A 20,784-nucleotide genomic window follows, 5' to 3' on the forward strand; every position below is an offset into this window, starting at 1 on the left:
TCCCGCCCGAGGCGGATTACGATCCAGTTCATGGTGTAGGACACAGTTAAAGTCCCCGCACCAAAGGAGGGGCGCGTCGAGGCTAGGGGCTACTAGATCCTGCATCCGGGAAAAAAATGCCGGGTCATCCACGTTTGGTGCGTACGTATTAAAGACCAGGAGGACCTTATCGTCCAGTCTGAGTTTCGCCAATATGTACCTGCCTTCCACATCCGCATCAACATACTGGACAGTGCATGGGACCCCAGGGGCCACCCAGATTAGGACCCCCCTAGCATATGTAGAGTAGGAGGAGTGAAAAAGCTGGCCTCTCCACTTCTTGGCCAGTCGCTGCGCACCATCATCATCTAAGTGGGTTTCCTGTAAACAAGCAACTGAAATCCCATGTCGTTTCAGGAAGGTGAGGATCCTGTGTCTCTTAGTGCACGTACCCAGGCCACGCACATTCCACGTCAAGAATTTAAACCCCATGACCACCATTCGTGCCCAGCCGGGCAGTAGCATACACACAGCCTAAGTCGCCGCCAGGAGACCCTTGCTACAGGGAACTTCAAAAATGCATCACATAAAGCAGACGCCCCGGTAAGCAGGGGCAACATGCGCCAAATGCCAGTGCCATCATTTTCACATCCAAAATCCCACCCCCCAACAATCCCAACATACGAAATTCTGACTGGAACCCCCTTAACCCCCCCACCCACGAGCAAAAGGATAGCAACAACCAAAAACGCCACCCCGCCCTTCCCCCGCCAGTGCCAGGACGTGCACAGCCACCCCATTCAACACTCTCCACTCACACTCACACACAACAGAACAACCCAACCCACCCTCCCTCCCAGCTCCCCAAAAGACCCAATGAATCCGAACAGTGGACCCGGACAGCTCTCCCCCCCTAAGTCAGCAACGCGGGAGGAGCAGCCCATATACACAGCTGCCAGCACTCGGTGCACACCCAATCCAGAGTCCAAGTGCGTGGTATCGAGCAGTAAACAGTTACTCACAACATTCATGCTGCGTGAGCAGAGGGCTAAAGGGCTGGCGGGCCATAGGGGCCCACCCAATAACAGCAACAGCACAGCAGCGTCAGTTTAGACAGGGCAAGGATCATCCCAAGTCTAGGGTCTGCAAGGCAGTCTCCGGGACCACTGGGGCCGCAGAGTCCACGTTCACCGGCGTCTCCTGCAATGTATCCGGCACCAAGATGTCACCAGGTGCAGTCTCACTGTGCAAACGTTCCTCAGATCCCCCAGGCGATTTTTCCATCATGATGGCTCCGTCCGGACCCACCGTAGGCCGAGTCTCAGGAGGACCACGGGATCCAGAGCGCCGATTCCTCCTGCCACGCCGTCGTCTCTGCGGCCTGGTCCCCCACACATCTCTCGATCCCCCTCTCTCACCCGGGGGTAGATCATCTCCTCTGATCTCGAGCCACTCCCATACCTCTGCTGGCGTCTCAAAGAAGTGTGCCCGGCCCTGGGAGAGCACCTTGAGCTTAGCGGGGTATAAAAGCATATACTGCAGCTGCATGTCGCGCAACTTCTGTTTGACCCCTAGGTAGGACTTCCTTTGCTCCTGCACCTGCTGGGTGTAGTCGGGGTAAATTGAGATTCGACTATTTTCAATCATGTGGGGCCCCAATTCTCTCGCCGCCTTGAGGATGCAGTCACGGTCTTTATAGTTGAGGATTTTTGCAATGAGGGCTCTAGGGGCTTCTCCAGGGCGCGGAGGGGGCACCAGGGCCCTGTGGGCCCGCTCCACAATAAAGACATTGGACAATCCACTCGGACAGAGACTCTCACGTATCCAAGTCTCCAGGAATCGTTCAGGGTTTCCTGCCTCCAGCCGCTCCGGGACCCCCAGGACGCGTATGTTACTTCGGCGCGCCCTACCTTCTGCATCCTCGGCCCGTCTCTCCAATGCTCGGGTAGTAGGGCAAGTTGAGAGAGTGACTTCTGTAGTGACGCTACCTCCCCCTGCAGTTGAGTGATGTTGCCCTCTGCGTCCGAGACTTTATCCGCCACCTTGCGAAGGTCAGTTCTTAACAGGTTCACATCCACGGACACCGTCTCAATCTGGCGTTCCAGGGCAGTGTGTGAACCCTGGATATCCTGAAGAAGTTCCGCTCTAGACGGCTCCGGTGGCTCCCCGTCCCCATCACCTGCGCCCGTTTGGCGCGTAATCCTCTGCGGCGGCAGACGAGGGGTAGTGTACTGCGTGATTGTGTTGGGTTGGGTGGCCTTAGGGCCACGGCCAGTCCGGCCCGTCATGGCCGTTGCGTCAAGGGTCGGTGCTCCCAATGGGGCCTCCACTGAAGCCACCTGAGCAGGGCGGGGTATGTGCCACCACAGCGCCGAGGAACCGGGCAATCGGTATGCGGGCCCACAGGATCAGAACCACAGTGGGCAGTGCAGGTCACAGAGTGGGTGCCACCAGAGCGCAGTGGCACGAGCTCACTTCCTCCACAGAGCAGGGCAGAGCGGGGCACAAACGCACTTCTCTATCTGCTGCCACCGAGCCCCGAGGGGCCGCCCAAGACCAGTTCCAAAATGGCGGAGCGCCGGGGGAGGGCCGGTGTTCTTCCACGGACCCAGCAACACCCTTCCGTGATCTCCCCCGACGTCCCAGAAGTGGCGGATATTACAATCTGCTGCGAGGCACAGGATACTGCTCAGCGGGAGGGGGCACAAGAGTGGCAGAGTCACTGTAGGGAAATCCCGGCAAACCCAGAGCAGTTCAGGGCCCCCACACGCACCCTCGCGCCACAAGGGGGGGGGCAGGGCAGATGGGATCCACAGCCCCCACTTCCAGACGGAGGCGCTCCGCCGACGGGTTGCGTGGCGCTATGGATCAGGGAGGGGGGGCGCCCTACACACTCCAGCCCAGCGAGGCCGCGCAAGATGGACGGCCCCTTCGTCTTTTCCCCCTCCTCACTGCACTTCAGCAAAGCCTCAGTCCTCCGGCGCCGCAGTCTTCCGATCCCGGGACGGGGATCCTAAGCAGGGGGCCGGCGGGCATCCGATGGCGCACCGAGGCTGGGGTCACCACTTGCGTCCTCTGCCGCCCGGCCCGGTGAATAGGCCAAAGCCGCGGCGCCGCGTGAGAGAGCACGCCGGCGCCGCCGTCAGGATCAGCTAGGCCACAGGTCTCGGCGGATTGCCGACCACGGGTCCGTTTCACCAGGCACCGGAGCTCGGCGGGACTTCCACCGCCTCTCCGACACGCTTTCTCGGGGTCGAGAGGGTCCGGGCAGGATAATTGAAGGTATTACTGCGGTCTTCGGGACGGAGCTGGTGGAGCTCACGTCCTGTCGGCCATGCTGCTTGGCCACGCCCCCCTCTAAGCACTTTAAATTATTATTTTACTGTTTCACTGGGTTTTCACCATGGTACGCTCCCCGGTGCGCTCCTCGGTGCGCGTACCGGGCGCTCCCCCCGCGCAAATCGAAAAAAATAATTTCATCAAACCTAGGGGGTCAGGGGGGGGTCTACCCTGCCCCCTTTTGGGCATTTCCCCCTTTGCTTTTGCCACCTCTTGTGTCTCGATCCTACCGAGACACAAGATGGCGGCCGCTCCGGACTGTTTGGAATATTGACAGACACCCGAGAGCCAATCAGGTTTCCACGCGCGAACTCGCGTAGCGCGCTGGTTCGCGCCCCGGTGCGCGTACCGGGGCGCTCTTATAGATATATATTTTTTTTAACCTAAATTACTCAAAATCCACTGGAGCACATATCTTGAGACATAGCAAAGGCACATCGGGCTACCAGTCCCTACAATTTTGCCAAGTTTGGTGGAAATCCATTGAGCCGTTCGGGCTAAAAGTGAGGTTGACCGCCCTATGGAAATTAACATGGGGAAAACACGTTTTGGGACCCCCCTTTTTTCTCGGCCCCCGCTTGACGAATCCCCTCCAAATTTTCAGGGAAGGACCGGAGCACCGCGAGGCAAATTTGAGGAAATTTTCAGGCAGATTCCTCAACCGGCGCCAAAGTTATTCACAATAGAATGTTGCGATTTCCCTATTCAAAATAATCCTAACTATAACTACCTACTGGCGACCGCCAGTAGGTAATATATATATATATATATATATATATATATATATATATATATATATATCATATGTGAAATGAGCTTGGGCACAAGCAGAGGAGACAAATGTCTAGAACGTGTACTTCATTTGATATCATCATGTGCATAAACAAGTAATAAACAACATCAATGTGGTAAGAAGTTCTATAAATACTAATAATTGTTATTATTTATATTAAGATTAGTATGTACTGAATAAATATCTGTCTTTATTTTATTGTAAACCAGGACAGATGCAAAGGTTCAAATGGGTCTACATTAGTTACAATGTGGCCAATGTACAAAGAAAGTGGTAAACCTGCACCTGTGAAAATATGCCTAGTCCCGGGTACAGATTTACAACTTTCTGCAATTTACATGGCATATTCTCAAGAACTCATCACCGAGTTATCGGCACTTTATTGCAGCCAAAGTGGCGATAAATTTATCGCCCCATTCACAAGCTGGTGCTAGCAGCCCATATCACCAGTTTACCTGCGATAGCAGCCGCAAAAAACATCGCCACAGATGACCCCGGCAATTATCGTTAATGAGATGCAGAGAAGGCATTCCTATGCAAAAAGCAGCGACAACACCACTCCGCAACATTCACAATGACCAGCAAGATCGGCGATAAGTACCCAAAACAGGCGATAAGGCGCTTTAGCAGCAGGAAATTAACACCTGCTCTGACCTGGTGTAAAGTCGGACGGCAGCCTGCACCAGAAAAGGGAGCCCAGCCCAGAGCCACACCTGAAGAACAACAGATGCCATGGAGTTACTGATTAGGCAGCTCGGACCACCGACAGGGCCACAACACCCAACGCCACCACCCCCTGCCCATCACCCCCCTTCCGGACCACCCCCACCCGACCCCTCGGACCACCACAGAGGCAGCGAAGACAAAGACAGCAGACCTCCAGGAAATGACCAGCATCACAGACTTAACACCAGAGAATGTCATTACCCACTACAGGCTCAAAAGGACAACCGTCATCCGCATCCTGAACATCATTGCCCAAAGGCTTACGGTACCAACACAGCGGACAACCAACATCCAACCTCAGACAAAGCTGCTGGCTGTGCTGCACCTGTTGGCCTCTGGTACCTTCCAACCAACAAACGCCAGAGTCAGAGAAGTCTCACAGCCAGCCCTATTCAAGTTCCTCACACCTGTCCTGGATGCCATCATCAGATTGGTACCCCAGTACCTATACTTCCCCCACACTGCACAGGAGCAACTGGAGACCAAGCAAGGCTTCTACACCATAGCTGGCTTCCTGCATGTGTTGAGGGCAATAGAGTGCCCACATGTCCTACTTGTGCCCCCCTGCCGACACTGCACACAATTACCGCAACAGTAAGCACACACATTCCATCAATGTGCAGGCAAAAGTAAACCACCGCGGACTCTTTACCAATGTTGTCGCTAACTTTCCAGGCAGTGTGCATGATCCCTACATCTTCTGACAGTCCATCATTAACCAGCGTTTCCAGGATGGCACCTACGGAAATGCACTGCTCGTTGGTAAGTAACAAATGAACACACCACACACCTCAACTCCTCAATCATGCAACTCACAACTCTGGGGATGCACATGTTACAAACTCACATACAACATGCCATACAACATGCCCACCCACCAGATATGACAACACAACTTACCGTGGGAACCTGGGCCAGCCTTGTACATAAGCCATCAACTGCATGGCACCTCATCCACACAAAAGCAGATTGTGTGGAGAGGTGGGGACCAGGCATGTGCGAAGGAGGCAAGTGACCCATGAATGAGAATGCACACAATGCCAAGTGTGGCATGAATGTGATGGCCAGACTGCAGAATGCAGACCACACATATATCCATGTTGACACACACCACTGGTGTATGGAGTGTAGTGGACAGTGAACGCAACCTTGGCAGCCCAGCATCTGGGGAAGATTGCGGAAATGTAGCTTGTTACGTCCCCCCTGTAAGGATGAGCTGAGTGGGCTGGCCTGCCATATGCCAGGCCATTGTAGGGGTGTGAATAAAAAGCTTGTAACTCTGGGTGTGATTCTCTTCCGGAAAGCCCAACATGTCTGTCAGGGCAGTGCCTCTCACCCCGCCATGAGGCGGACGCCGTCGCCATGGGTGGTGTTGCCTGCTATCCTGTGTGCCTGATGCACCACAGGCCTATTGTCCCCAAACCCGACGTGTCCGCCCCGATGCACCCAGGCCTCACTGCTCAGCTGCTGACACCGGCATGTGTCAAAGTGGGCCCACCACATGCCGGTGCAAGCTCCAAGCCCGAGACCTGCGACCTTGGCAGCCTCCTCAGACCACCACTGCCCCTGCAAGCAAGGCCTGCAGTACTCCTTTCTCGTTGACTTACTCCACCAGCATACACAGCAGACTAGTAGGTCACACATTTGGAACTGAGTATTGATTAAACTATGGCAGATTACATTTTTTATGGCTGAGTTTATATCACTATACTCACTTCGATGTGGTGCCACCAATGCCGTGCATAGCATTCCAACCAAACGTGCCTGTGGGCTCTTGCAGACTTCTGCCTTCAGCTTACGCTGCGATCCAGCAGGCACCACACCAATCCAATACAGTCTGTACCAGGCAGAACACGGCATCGTCGCAGCCTGCACACCCGCTCAGGTCAGGTGCCTCTACCTCCGCCAAAAACAAATCTTCTCCGCATGCCATTTCTACGTCATGTGTTAGAGATCCAGGAGGAGCTGGCTGAACAGCAGTTGACCCGGGCTGACCACTGCCTCTGGCTACGGAGGTGAACGAACACTACCCACAACTGCACTACTGCAACTAACTCTGTTCCTCGCAAGCCGACGACATGTGGCTGTTGGCCACTGCTGACTGATGCCTCCGGCACACACTGCAGTCGAGTAGGTCACACAATTGGAACTGAGTCTTGATCTCAGCATTGCAGAGTTTATATCATTCTACATGCATCATCGCAGACTGCATCCCCTCCAACCCTAGTGCCACTGACTCTGTACCAAGAAAGTCATGGACACTCTCCGGTAGAGCTCAGGTTGTGTCTGAGTCTATGGCCTGGGGTTTGTCTACATCATCATGTAGCTGATGCTGCCATGGTGGTAAAAAGGTGTCAGTAGCATTCAACTCCTCCATATGCCTGTTTGTGCTTGCTACTGCCCTCTGCATTATGCCTTGGAAGGACACCTTCCACTGTCCCCCATAACACTCCGTGACATTCTCCTTGGACATCAATGAGGACCCGCTCAGCTCCCGTGGCCCTAACTCAGTGCATCGCAAGTCACTGTCCCGTGGCGGCGTGCCTGTGCCGGCCGCAGTCCATCCAGGGCTACTAACTCTGTGCAGCTCAAGTTATGGACACTTGCTGTTAGTACTTTGGACTTCTGATTGTCTGATCACTGTTGTAGTGGTTAGTGGTTGCTAGCACCAACTGACCCCTGAGGGGTGGCTTACGCTCACCCCACACCCATCCAGCACAAGCGTCACTGAACATGTGACCCTGGCAATAAAAGGTGCCGGGCGCACGTGCCCGTAGCCAGTTCCACAAACTATCTAAGTGTGTCTGTGTTGTCATTAGTTATTCATGAGGGCCCGGGCCCTACCACATGACATTGTGCTGTATACAGTGGATGCAAATATGTCACCGCAGGCTGTGGGGTGGACCTCGGACATGTAGCTGTGTCTTACCCCACTGTTAGCGTAAGTGGAGAGGACCGGCAGACAGCAGTACAGAGTTGGGGTTTGGTTATTCAACCCTTGGCTCTGGGCGTGGTTAAGTTTAGGCCTTGCCAAGGAAGTAAGTAATGCTGTTGTAGTGTCTGCGCCACCCGTCATGCAATATACAATGCTGCTATGTAGCATGCCCCGAGAGTGCGGCCTCGGCCGAAGGGGTAAATGAGGAAGTGCAAGCCAGCTTGGGGTCATGGATCATTAATGCCAACTGTTGTGTGTGTGTGTCGCTATTACAGTAGCATAAGCCAAAGGTATACACACATACACATGGCGAGGTAAGCCAGGCATGAACTCTACATCTGTGTCCGCACACACATGGCCGCCCATCTTCAGCACACCTCGTCACTGTGTCGTTGTCAGGCTTGTGGACATGTACAGACAGGCATAACAATGGAGTGCTGTAGGGGTGCAAGTGATGCAACTGCGCTGCCACACTGGTGAATAGGCTTGGGGGAGGGAGGAGCAGCAGTGAGGCTACGTGATACAAATTGATGCAGCACATTCGCGACATGCAGTACATATCATACAACAATCACTGAGTCACACATATCACACATCAATATACCAGTGAGCCTCCAATACATCATGCAGAACCTACTATTGACTTATGTCTCTCTGCACTGTCACAGATGATCAAGGATCTGCACTCTGCACTTGGATGATGACACCCCTATGAGCCCGAGCACACAGGCCCAGAGGCAGTACAATTTGGCCCATAAAAGCACCAGGGGCATCGTGGAATGCATATTTGGCTTGTTGAAGTCACGTTTCAGGTGGAAGGCTCCTGTACAGGCCAGACATCGTGTGCAAGGTCATTGTTGCATGATGTATTTTGCACAACATATGTGTATGCACTAATGCCCCATAAATACAAGTGCCAGATGCACTGGATGATGATGATGAAGATGAAGCAGGTAGACCACACCCTACTGCAGCCACAGCAGGAATAGCCCATAGGAACACCATCATTGACACTTTCTTCTCATGAGCACGTCACATTGTGACAATCCTTAGTAATCATGGGACTGTACAAAATAACAACAGGCACAGCATGTGCAAATAAATGCATTCCCAGACACATTCCCTGAGTGCATGTCACTCATCTGTATGTGCACATCACGCAGACGCGTGTGAGTGTGACATGTAGTGCTAACAACTTTATGAATTTGTTAATGGATGGTGGGTGTGTCACCTCTGGGCAATGAGGCTGTTTAAGGTGTCCCGTATTCGACCTGCCAGTTCTGTGTGTCACAGTCAGTGGGGAATCCCACTCTTCGGCTTTTCACATGTACCCCAAATCATTCCAATTTGGCTGCCATTTGTGACCTACAAGTGACAATAGAGCTCCTTTTGAGGTCAGATTTGTTCCACCATGATGCAGGGATGGACCCTATGACTCAAGTCCCACAATATGGGCAACATGTACGTAAGTGGGAGTTGTTGCCCCTACATTCGTCCATGCTTACATGATTTATTGATCATGGACATGACACGTCTGTGTGTAGGAGGTGTTGATTGTCCCTCTGCATTGTGTAGGGGAGATGCAGTTTCACATTGTGTTCCATGTAAGTTTCCACATTGGCGCAATTTCCATACAGACTGCATGTCAATGCACATTGTGACTGTTTGTGAGGAGATACCTATTTGATTTGGGACAATGGTAATTTGTTCTACCTCACGGATGTGGGGTTGTGCTCGTACATTGTCATCTCACTGTTTTACTCTGCTTTTATAGTGCCTTTTCCCACAAGACGCATTAAAATTGCAGGCCTGTTGCTGGTTTTTGCTGATTTTTGTATTGCGATTGGCATCATCGTAACTTTTTTTGCGTTTGTGTTTTGCATTTTTGCGGTGTCACGATGACTTTATTGCAGGCATTTGGCGCGTTATTGTGGGTCTATTGTATGGTACTGACGTATTGTGAATACAACGTTAACACAGCATTATTTTCCCATGATAGACTGCAAAGTGAAGAGTTGTGTTAACCTAATTTTGCGGTAATTATCACACGTTCTTGAGAGTATCCCCCATACATTCTTTTTAGGACAGCAATTTTCCAAATGTAGTGCTATGAATCTCATGGATCTCCCTCGGACATCAATTTCCCTTGTGCATAATGTTATTAGCATAAAATCAAGCACGGGGCAAAGAAGCCAGCTTTCCAAAAGCACAATCATTTTCTTTTTGTCTCTGCAAGGAAACCATTTCTGCCCAAGAAGAAAGCCCTTGTCCTACACTCCATCGAAAATAATGGTGATCCATTCCAGGTCCCATTCTGGAATGGGAGATGCTCATCCACTGGCTACAATGAATCATTGACCATTGTCAGTGAGGATAAGAAGTGGATTGGGGTGTGGGAATGCCAACACATAACTGTGAATGAGGCTATTAATCACTACCATCATGCACATGTCCTGAGATTCACAACAAAGTATCCCACAGTACCCGCATTGAAAGAAACCAGATGGGCAGAATGAAGGTTCTCTCTTGATGGAGAAGGGATGTAAAATACACTTCTTTGATTCTCAAATTAAACAGCAGTCTACTATTATTTTACAAAACAAACCCGAAACTTCTACTTTTAGTTTTCTCTGTGCTCTTTTCTCGTAGTGAAGGTTGCTTGCTTTCATATATTTTCATCAAGAGGTTTAAAACTTCACAAGGGGTTATTGCTTAATATGAATGAAAGCATGACCACAGCTCATCTATCTATCTTGATAATCATTTAAGGAAAGCTAATTGTGCCTGTGTCTGTCTGTCTGTCTGTCTGTAAGTCTGTCTATCTATCTATCTATCTATCTATCTATCTATCTATCTATCTATCTATCTATCTATCTATCTATCTATCTATCTATCTATCTATCTATCTATCTATATATCTATCTATATACCGATATATTATTATATATAGATAGATAGATAGACAGACAGACAGACAGACAGACAGACAGACATAAGCACAATTAGCTTTCCTTAAATGATTATCAAACTCAAGGACTGTGTGCCTCAACTCCATCAATGTCTCAAGAATACAAACCAAACTTGAATTATCCCCAACACAGATCAAAATATTTAAAAAGACAAGAGCTCAGTGAGTCATCCAACCTCACAAAGATAGCGTGGGTTGTCATGCGAGCCTGCTGAAGCAAATCCGAAGGCCTACCAGAAGACACACTGGTGAGCCCATCAGATGTTCACATGACAGTTTTCATCAACCCACCCAAACCATCAGGTCATGTTTAAATGATGGACTGATTAATAACTTGTAAGCTGCCAAACACACTCTCAACATCTATGTCGCCTCATAGAGGAAGATCCATACTCTATTGTGATTGGATGGAAAAATGCTTCACTGAATTTGAAACCCACATTCAGCTGCATCCTTCTGCAGCTACCACAAGCGCACGCTATAAAATTATCTTGTACGGGTATTTCCTGGTATTGTATTTCCTGTCTTCATAATGGACATTGTGTGCCACCACTTTATCTTGCAACCATCTAATTTCTAATCACGTGTTATTCAGCTAAAAAAATAGCCTGGATTTATTTTAATAACATAATTGGAATTCTTAGCCACGTGTCGTGGTTTTGTATACTATTGTTAGAGTCTAAAATAGAACGCTGTAAAGTCCTTCAGTTCATGCCTACCACCAATGCCTTGGTTTTATTTAGACTTTTTGTATCATAAACACATCTTTTTCCATTGATCCGTGCAAATTTAAAATAGGCAGAGTGGTATAAATTCACATCTGATGACTGTTTCCCTTGAACGCATGCTAACCCTTACAATAGAACGATGGATCTGCAGATGGTATTTTTAGATGATTAATCTGTGGTATTTTTTTTTCAGCCTTGAGGGACAACAGGATTGAAATGCTTCGCGCTTCCTGGCATGAGCTGAGTATAAGCATCAGTGACGTGTCCCTGTCAGATGAAGGGCAGTATACCTGTTCGCTATTTACAATGCCTGTCAAAACATCCACAGCTTTTCTAACAGTGCTGGGTGAGTATGAATTACATTTAAAAAGCAGCTGTGTTTTAAACGTTCTTCTTACCTATATTTAAACGTTTACTATTTAATGATGTGTGATGGTGGAAAAAGTCAAACTGATTTCGCTTAAGCTGTGATCATAAAGTGCAGTGGCACCTTGGGCCTCTTCGTAATCCTCACAAGAAAGCAACCGATAGGGATGTGCTTGCAAAATTTAATAATCTGTGTATAAATATCTCTATGAGAAGTTATCCCTTTTCCCTGAGGACATCCTCAAATTACTGACACAATGTTATACGTGAACTGGCTGTTATCGACGTGAGAGGCCAGTTTGCACCTCACCATCATGAGCACAACATGGTACCAATACCATATATTTAGTCAACCCATACCATATCAAAAGAAAATCCATATCCTCCCTCAAACCCACAAATCAAAAGTATTTAGAACAATGTTGTTTAATACACCCAGACATAAGCAACTTTGCACCAACTAGCTAATAACCAAATGATGTAGCTCAACAGAACAGCCTCCTCAGATTAGCCAATTACAAATTGACTACCTCTTTGGGGCATTAAAAAAACAATTATTGTTTAAGAAATAGGGTTACTGATTGAGGGAGATGAAAACCTACTGAAGCAGGAACCACAATCCATATCAGAGAGAACTCACACGCAAATCACAAATTAACCTGTGCATCCCCCTCTGGTAGATTGCCACAGAGCTGTCAGTTTTAACTTCGAGGCAATGAGTAAAGTATTTATGCAGCACTTCAAACTGTAAAAAAAGTGGAAACACTACAAAAGAAATATTTAACACCAATTTGTTAAAATAGAGTAATTTTTAATGAATAAATCAAGACCAAAACGAGAAAAATTCAATCAGCAGAAACAGATATGCAATTTTAAAGATTTCAGTCAATATAGCACCAAAAACTCCAACGCACCAACTTTGGCTATCTAGACGGAGAAAAGGTCACTAGTTCAGGCTGGAGGCCATGGAGTGTGGGTCATCTAAAGAGATGCAGCTAGGCCAGCTGAACAAGAGTACCTTAAATCCTTGTTGAGGGGCTTGCGATGCAGAGGCGTAGCTAGAGCTTGTGGCACCCTGGGCTATCCCTCGGATTGCTTTGAATGTGGTTCTCTGTTTAACAGGGAGCCAATGAAGTTTCGCCAGCAGTGATTTGGAAGGAGTTCGGGGAGGGGCGTTTAGGACCAGCCGAGCTGCAGTGTTCTGAACCACTTGGAGTTTTGCCAGAACTCCTTCGTTAGCAGACAGAAGCAGGCCATTGCAATAATCTATGCGGCTTAAGACAAGAGCCTGCACCAATGTTTTTCTGACTGAGTCAGGGAGTAGTGGGAACACTTTTCGTAGAAGGCCAATTACGTGGAAGCATGAACCCACAACGTAATTGCTATGCTGTTTCAGTGAGAGCTCCTAATCCAATCGGACTCCTAGGTTTTTTACGACCTGTTTAGGTTCTGGAACTGGTCCGAGGTCTTGTGGCCACCAGTCCGGGGTCCACAGGACTTTAGCCTCTCCGAACAGCATAACTTCGGTCTTCCCGACATTGCATTGAAGGCAATTGGATGACATCCAATGTGCCACAGCCTTCATACCCTGGGAAAAAGAGTTCTTAATCTAGGTGGTAAGGGATTTGAAAGGGAAGAGGAGCTGAGTGTTGTCGGCGTAAAACACCGGAATGAAGCCATATGTTTGCATGATATTGGCCAGGGGTGCCACATAGATGTTGAAAAGGGTGGGGCTCAAACAAGAGCCATGTGGCACCCCTTTTGAGATCTCAACCTCCTCTGAGCAATAGGCACTCATGGTCACACGTTGGGTGCGGTTGGATAAGAAACTCTTTAGCCAGGCGAGTGCCTTATGTTCCAAGCCAATGTTGGCCAGCCGAGTTGTCAAGATGTTATGTGACACAGTGTCAAACGCCGCAGACAGGTCTAATAGTACAGGATCACGGAAAAACCCTTGTCCTGATACATATGTAGGTCGTCTGCGACTGACATCAAGGGGGTCTCTGCACTGTGCTTTGGCCTAAACCCCGATTGGGAATAGTCCAGCCCACCTGCTAGTTCGATATAGTTGGACAGATGACGATTGACATGCTTCTCAATGAGCTTACCTAAGAAAGGGAGCAGGGATATTGGCCTTAGATTGGCTAGTTCTGTCCAGGGGATTGCGGGGTAAATAAGCAAATATCATGGTCTCCCCATTAAAGCAGTGGGGACTTGCACAAACGTGATGTGCTCTGGGGACCCAAAACCAACGTAATAGTGTCAAAGCTTGTGATTCTTTATTTTTCAAAAACAGCTAATGAATTATTCACAGGGAATGGCTCAGGGGAAGGACTTTACTTGTTACAACTTTAAAATGTAGATACGAAAAATTTAGGCTGAAGCATGGGTCAAATTATACAGCAGTGTTGACTAAATTGTGCAACAAGAAAAAGCAAATTATGCAGCATAATGCGGCACATTATGTGATAGTATTAGTTCATTATTTTTAAATTTTTACGCTTGCCTAACACTAAACATAGATTGCACTTCATTGGGACCAGTTTAACACATGAATATAGCATAAGCAATCAGAAGGTGACCAGTCAACCTTCAGAAAGAACCTTCCACTGCGCGCAACCACATGTCAATGCAATTGTATTACTTTTGAACTATTTGAGCTAAAACAACCTCTTTAAAAATCTGCAGATTATGCAGAAGATAATGGATTATGTGGCAAATCCATAGCTATGCGAAAAATGCCACACCTGCAAATTACATAATTGTGGTGTTAATTAATGATGAGTAGAATGTTTTTTCATTTAGCCATTGGAAAGATAAAACATATTTTTGTTTTACTTTTTCCATTAAAATATTTTTGTGTTATACTGCTAATTAGTAATGGTCTCAGAGTAGGAAGAAATAAAAAAAACCTGAGTAAACCTGTATGCTAATTATAAACACATTTTCACTAAATTTTTGGGGAAAAGGAAATTCTTTGCAAAGCGTTTCTGCCATATCACTTTTTGCAACTCCTAGGTACCTTGTGATGGAAGCCTGCGGCCTCTATAGTGTGAGTGAGTGAAAGTGTTCAGGATGCCTGTGTGGTTCATTTGCACATCATAGCACCTATTATCTCAGCTGAATTCACACTTGTCCCCAGGCCTGAAACTATAGCATGTCAATGATTAATAATTAAATAAATCAACGCGGCAGGGCACAATCGGGCTTGAAGCCACTGTGAGACTTTAGGATGAAAAACGCTAATTTTCCAGTTCACAATGGCCTAGGGTGGGCCAGGGCCCACCCTCTAGAACCGGGCCTGGTTGTAGGTTTGATGCTACATGTTGTATCATATATCTGAATGCAATGAAAGAAACAGCAAAATACAAGTCAGTTGGCACACTGTGCTAAACACAGTTTTTAGCATAAGTGTTTTAAATCCACTTCCAAAATTAAATCCCCCCCCCCTTTTTGGAAAAATAATAAGCCTCGTGTGGAAACTAACTGCAGTAATTGCAGCCACTGACCTAATATGGTTAAAGCAAATGCTGCGGAGATCATATGAGTGAACTGTGCAATCTAAGACAGAGTGTGCGACTCACCTAGGCTGGTAGCACCAAAACTCTAACCAAGCTGTAGATCAAAAGAGCTTTGCGGTACTCTGTGGATCTACACAGCTTGGTTGGAGTTTTAAAACACACAGATACATGCATGTATCAACATGTTAGACATTAGTGGACGAGTTCTCGTTGAGAAGATGTCAGAGGCACCTGGGGAGGAAACATTGGGGATATACCTGGGGAGAAGGTGTGGCCTTGGGGCTAGAGCTGCCAACCTTGGAAATAGGTAAGCATTGCCTGGTTCAAATAACCAGCCTCAGTGCAATAACCTGTGATTTTGGGCAATTCACTTAATCACCACATGCCTAAAGCATATGTGTAATGTGTTCTCGTGCTCATGTAAAGCACTCTAATAACAACGGACACGTTTGTGCTAAATAAAACTGCAAAAGAGAACTGTAGCCATTTTCATTCTTACCGGGAGGGGATGGTGGATTGAGCTGTTCCGATGCACAAAAAAAAAGCATAAAGCTAAAAGGGTTAGAAGATTGCGAGACAAAGAAGGGAGTGTCTGGTCACATCTACCATGAAGTTGTTACATATATTTGTTTTAGTTCTTTCCCATGGAGGGCAGTGGTGAGGCTAAGTGTCCTCAGACTAGGGAGACCTGGGTTAGGGTTTGTTCTAATGAAAGCCTGACAGTTTCAGGCCTAGCAGCTCAGAATAGTGCCACGTTGCGGCTTAGGCCATCGGGTATCCAAGGGGATTGAAATAGGCCAGTGAGCACAAACCAGATAAAACTAGAAAAAAAGGCCCAAAGAGGATCTGAGAAGACCCAGATTAATATCAGTGGGCACTTTGAGAGCTCTTTGGGTGGGCACATTGAGAGTCATGTTGCTGTCTATACTGTGCCACTGGAGTGTGCCAGACACATCGGTGGGTGTGGTATAGATTGTGGCTGACATACGTGTAAGTGCCCCTCACCAAGGTCAGTAAATGTCTAAAAGCTGATGTGTACATAACCACACAGCTGTGAGTCAGTAGTGTGAGGTTGAATACTGTCTTCACTTTTAAATGTATCTCACACTTCACGATTGCTGCATGTTTCATGCACCTCACTAATATTAAATAAACATAAAAGCAAACCATCACGCCAGAGAATTCCCCAGCTGGCTTGCAAAGTTCACAGCCAGCCAGGGCGATGTATTATGTCAAAACTCCCCAACTCAAATCATAATAACTCTGAGCGGTCCGCCTCGGTCGGCACGCAATCAGCATCCAGTGTCAATAATCACACAAGCAGATTGTCACTGTGCTACACCAGGCTCTGCTCTGCCAAGTGTCACCGCGGTGGTGCTATTAAAGTAATCTGTTGGACCGGCAGCCAGGCACCAGAGAGTCAGTCACAAACAGCTCACCCGGACCGGCCCAAATGTTTACAGAGACTTGTGAGTTTCAGTTTGTGACAGGTTGCAGGCAGAGAAAGTTAAAAAAAATGTACTTGCGCTAAGCGCTATTCTAACTCATAGAAAGCAGAGTGTTATTAAAAGCAGCAGCAGAGTGAGAGGTACCTCACTCCATCCACTAACTCACTTTACAAACGACGGCTGCCGGGCACGATTCAGACTGAGGCTCACTCAGCAGCAGCACAGCTGTGTACTCTAGGCTCCGTGGGCATCGCAGTCCATGGGGTTGGGTCCGGTCGTGGGGATAGTTTTCATTATTTTGAGCCGTTGTTACTGAGATGGGAGCAGCACTGGCATTGCCACTGGCTGCAGCCTCCCACAAAGTCATTTCATGAACTCATGCTGGCGCTGCCATTCTCTCTCCTGCCACACTTATCCGGTCGTGGCAAGCACTGTGACTTCCGCTGCAGTTATAACAGCAGCAGGTCAAGTGCGCGCACTTTCAAACTGGGCCGCGTGCAGCACTGGTGTCCCGTTGTGGCGGCCTTTATGATTTATTATAAATCATTATAAATTATAAAATTATAAAGGCCGCAACGGGCCACCAGTGCAGCCCCCGAAATTGTTCCACCTGGGGCGTACCGCGCCCCCCACACCCCTCCCTCGGCCTCCCCTAGCTATGCCACTGTTGCGATGTGTTCAACAGCGGTTCCTGGAAGGATGCTGGTGGCAATGCGGAGTGCTGGCATTGGGGAAATCCACACAGCAGTGATTCTATTCGGGTTGCAATGTTCAGCACAGGAGATGCATTAGTTCTGCTGAAACCACAGATGGGCTGGCAGAGCACGGTGAGGCCCACTTCCAATAATCTAGGTATGATGTGGCACCAGTTGGCGGGGTAGAACTCACGAATGACAGAGTCCAGGTGCTGGGTTCAAGGTTGTTGAACCTTTCTGTCCCTGAAGTTCTAGTCAAGAGGCCAGACATATATAGCCCTTGGAGTTACTCTGGGGTACTGGGTTCAACAGATGCATGTCCAGTACTTCTCCGTTTCGCAAAAGGGTCAGCAAGTCAGCACAGCAGGATCAAAGTCCTCCAGATCAGCAGTCCTGCATTGTGGCAGTTATTTCTGCTTCAAAGCAACAGCTGCGTGCGTCCATTGGGGCGTAGAGGCGTAGTCCCACTAAGCCTGGTAGCACCGTTGTCAAGCACTGAACACTAAATATTTAAAAGCATCATTGGTGGCAAAGAAATAGCGCAGCAGCGCTACAAGTATGGCCGGGAATCGAGACACACCCGAAGCAATCTGGAGTGTGCAGGGGGTGGGGCTGGGCTGCTGCAGCTTGAGTGACAGTCCACACTCAGCTGCAGCAGTCTGCGCATGTGAAATTTTGGGCTGTAACTAGCCTGAGCATGCGCGGTTCAGCCTTCCACTATCCTACCATTAGATTTGCACCAAGGGGGGTGCTGCTTCATACAGCAGCCATGCGCAGCCCCCGGGGTTTCGAAGGGCGAGTAGTGACTGTGCCCCCCTAGCCAATCCTGGCACTGCATGCAGCGCCAGGATTGGCTGGTCCACCGTGCAGAAGGGCAGGCAATCCAATATTGGATGCCGCGCGTGGGTGGTGGCACACACTGCCTCAGCCGCACTTAATGGCCAATCACTGTTTGACTTCAAGTGAAGCCATGCAGTGATTGGCCATTTGGGGATGCGCGCACCACTGGCTGGCTGCTGTACAGGTCGGTGTCGTTAGCAGGTCGTTAGGGCTCGTGTGCTGTGCAGTCCGACTCACCATGTGGCTGAAGACACTAACTCTCCGTTCCCTGGCAGAACTGGACAGCGTTATTTGGAAGTTCAAGCGATTGAAAGGTGTCTGACTCGACTACTGCAGCACTGATAGGATAGCCTTCTTTTCAATTTCAACCACCCAGGCTATAGCAGTGTGTGTAGCCAGGTCCAGGGCAGGTCGGTGTTGTGGTTAGGGCTTGTGTGCTGTCAATGCAGTCCAACTCACCACGTGGCGTGGCTGTTCACTCACTCTCTGTTCCTGGCAGAACTAGACAGCGTTTACCCACACACTAATTACTGTGCTGCTTCTATAAATACCTCCCCATGCTGTCCACCCTCTGTGGTAATCGGTAATGGCGTCCCTTCCGGCAGGTGTCTGTGGCACGCGTGGGTTGGGTTCTTCTCCACGCGTGGCCGTAGCGCTATACGCTTTGTTGATTACTTGGCACCTCAGCAGTTTCTGGCATCCCTGTTTATTTGTGTCGACACCAATGTACCCGCAGGCCTCCACCCACGACTCTCGCTTGACACGAGGTCGAAACACCGCATCTGCTGCTGTAGATTCAAGCAAGGAGCAAGCCCTCGCTTCACAGTACGCCAGAAAGGCACAGCTGGGCACCGAGGACGGTCCTGCAGGTGACTGGGCGGCTTTGCCAGGGAAGGTGATATAGCCCGCATTATGAATGTGTCCTCATTTAACGCTACTGGTGGTCGAGCTCGCACTATATAAAACTCTGAGAAAAATATATATTGTCGTATGCATTATATCACGTCAGTTTAATCACATTCACTAATTGAACTAGCCACCACATCGCAGGGCAATAGTTATTGACCTAATATAGCGTTATAGGTTAGCAATGTCCCATAGGCCTAAATGCAAGAAAGGAAGAGGAACCCCACTTTAGTGAGATCTAGGGGTGGAAGGGGAGCAAAGTTGGGGGAGAGGGGATATTCTGTAAGGCTAAAATGTCCAAATAGCTATCACAGTGGAACCACAGTGGACCCAACTTAAAAAAAAATAGAGTGGCAAGTGTTAAGACTATGGACGGTACCACCTCCAGCTTGCAGACTCCAATCACAATGAAAGGCGGTTGTGCATCTTGTGAAGTGATCAGTTTATAACCTGTAGTTCACGTTTCACTGTCAGTAAGATAGCCTGGTGGGTTAATTCAGCTGTTAAACCATTATAAGTATTTGTGTGCACATTTCTCTCCTTTACCTCTCCAGTTTAATTTTATTTGATATGTATTTCATGTGACACGATCTGCAAAGAGCACCAAAGCATGTTTCAGAGAGCATTTTTATGTTAGCCGGATTATCTCACATTTGGGATGTGTTACATAGAAAACTATTGTGGGAGTGAAGCTCTGTTGAAATCTATTTATCGATTTTCAAAAAATAGACTGTGGCGAGGAGGCGAGGAATAGCATTATGCTATTGTAACATGACTAGAATACACAATGTACAGTTGGATTTCATATAAGGCTGTTTTCAAAGAGAAGAGCGCTGAACAGGGAATCAAACATTCCCACCATTCCACTTTTGGAAGTACTACTAGAAGTATAGCATAACCTTCTTTTTAATTTCAACCACACAGGCTATATTACATTTTTCCCTTTAAATGCGCAGGAGGGACCGGTACAGTAGTGCTTGCCTTCACTTTTTCAAAGAGATTCTGGGTCTTGGATAGCGGTAGCGACTTAGCGAGTATCAGCAGCAGCACCACTACAACATGCACAGTGCAGTAATCCTCAACTGTGTGCTACTTTTTCACATGCACTGGATAGGGGCGGAAGGGGGAGGGGTGGGAGTGTGTGAGAGAACGAGATGAAGGAAAGGAAAGTGGCGCTGATGTCAACAGTTTTCAAGAACCCTGCAATCTCCAACCCAGATGTGCCTGTTATTTTGGACGAGCTGAAAAAATAAATACTATCAGAGGCAGGAGCCATGCGCCTTCATAAACTGATCCAGAAGGGCATCAGCCTCTAAGGGTATTGACCGATGGAATAAATTACCAGTCTGGCCCTTGTGTTCCATGTAATATAGCAGTGCTTTATGAATATTCATAAATATGAGCTTTGACTTTTGCTGAACTCACAAATATGAGAGAGCAAATCTTCTCTAGAAATATTCCAGCCACTGCTTCTCTTCTCCTACAGTAGAGGCCACTGCCCGCTCCTCTGCTCACAGTCAGTATCCGGCATCCGCATTTA

General features: G+C 48.3%; 1 protein-coding gene across 3 annotated transcripts in view; it reads left to right on the top strand.

Moving 5' to 3' along the window:
• Positions 1 to 20,784, top strand: part of CADM2 (cell adhesion molecule 2) — a 1,625,130-nt gene that overhangs the window by 1,232,346 nt on the left and 372,000 nt on the right. For all 3 annotated transcript variants that reach the window (XM_086934078.1, XM_086934080.1, XM_086934079.1), the window contains one exon: positions 11,662 to 11,814. In XM_086934078.1, coding sequence (XP_086790204.1) covers positions 11,662 to 11,814 — 153 coding nt within the window. The remainder of the gene's footprint in view (positions 1 to 11,661; positions 11,815 to 20,784) is intronic.

This window comes from Lissotriton vulgaris, chromosome 8, assembly GCF_964263255.1.
Source record: "Lissotriton vulgaris chromosome 8, aLisVul1.2, whole genome shotgun sequence".
Lineage (NCBI taxonomy): Eukaryota > Metazoa > Chordata > Amphibia > Caudata > Salamandridae > Lissotriton > Lissotriton vulgaris.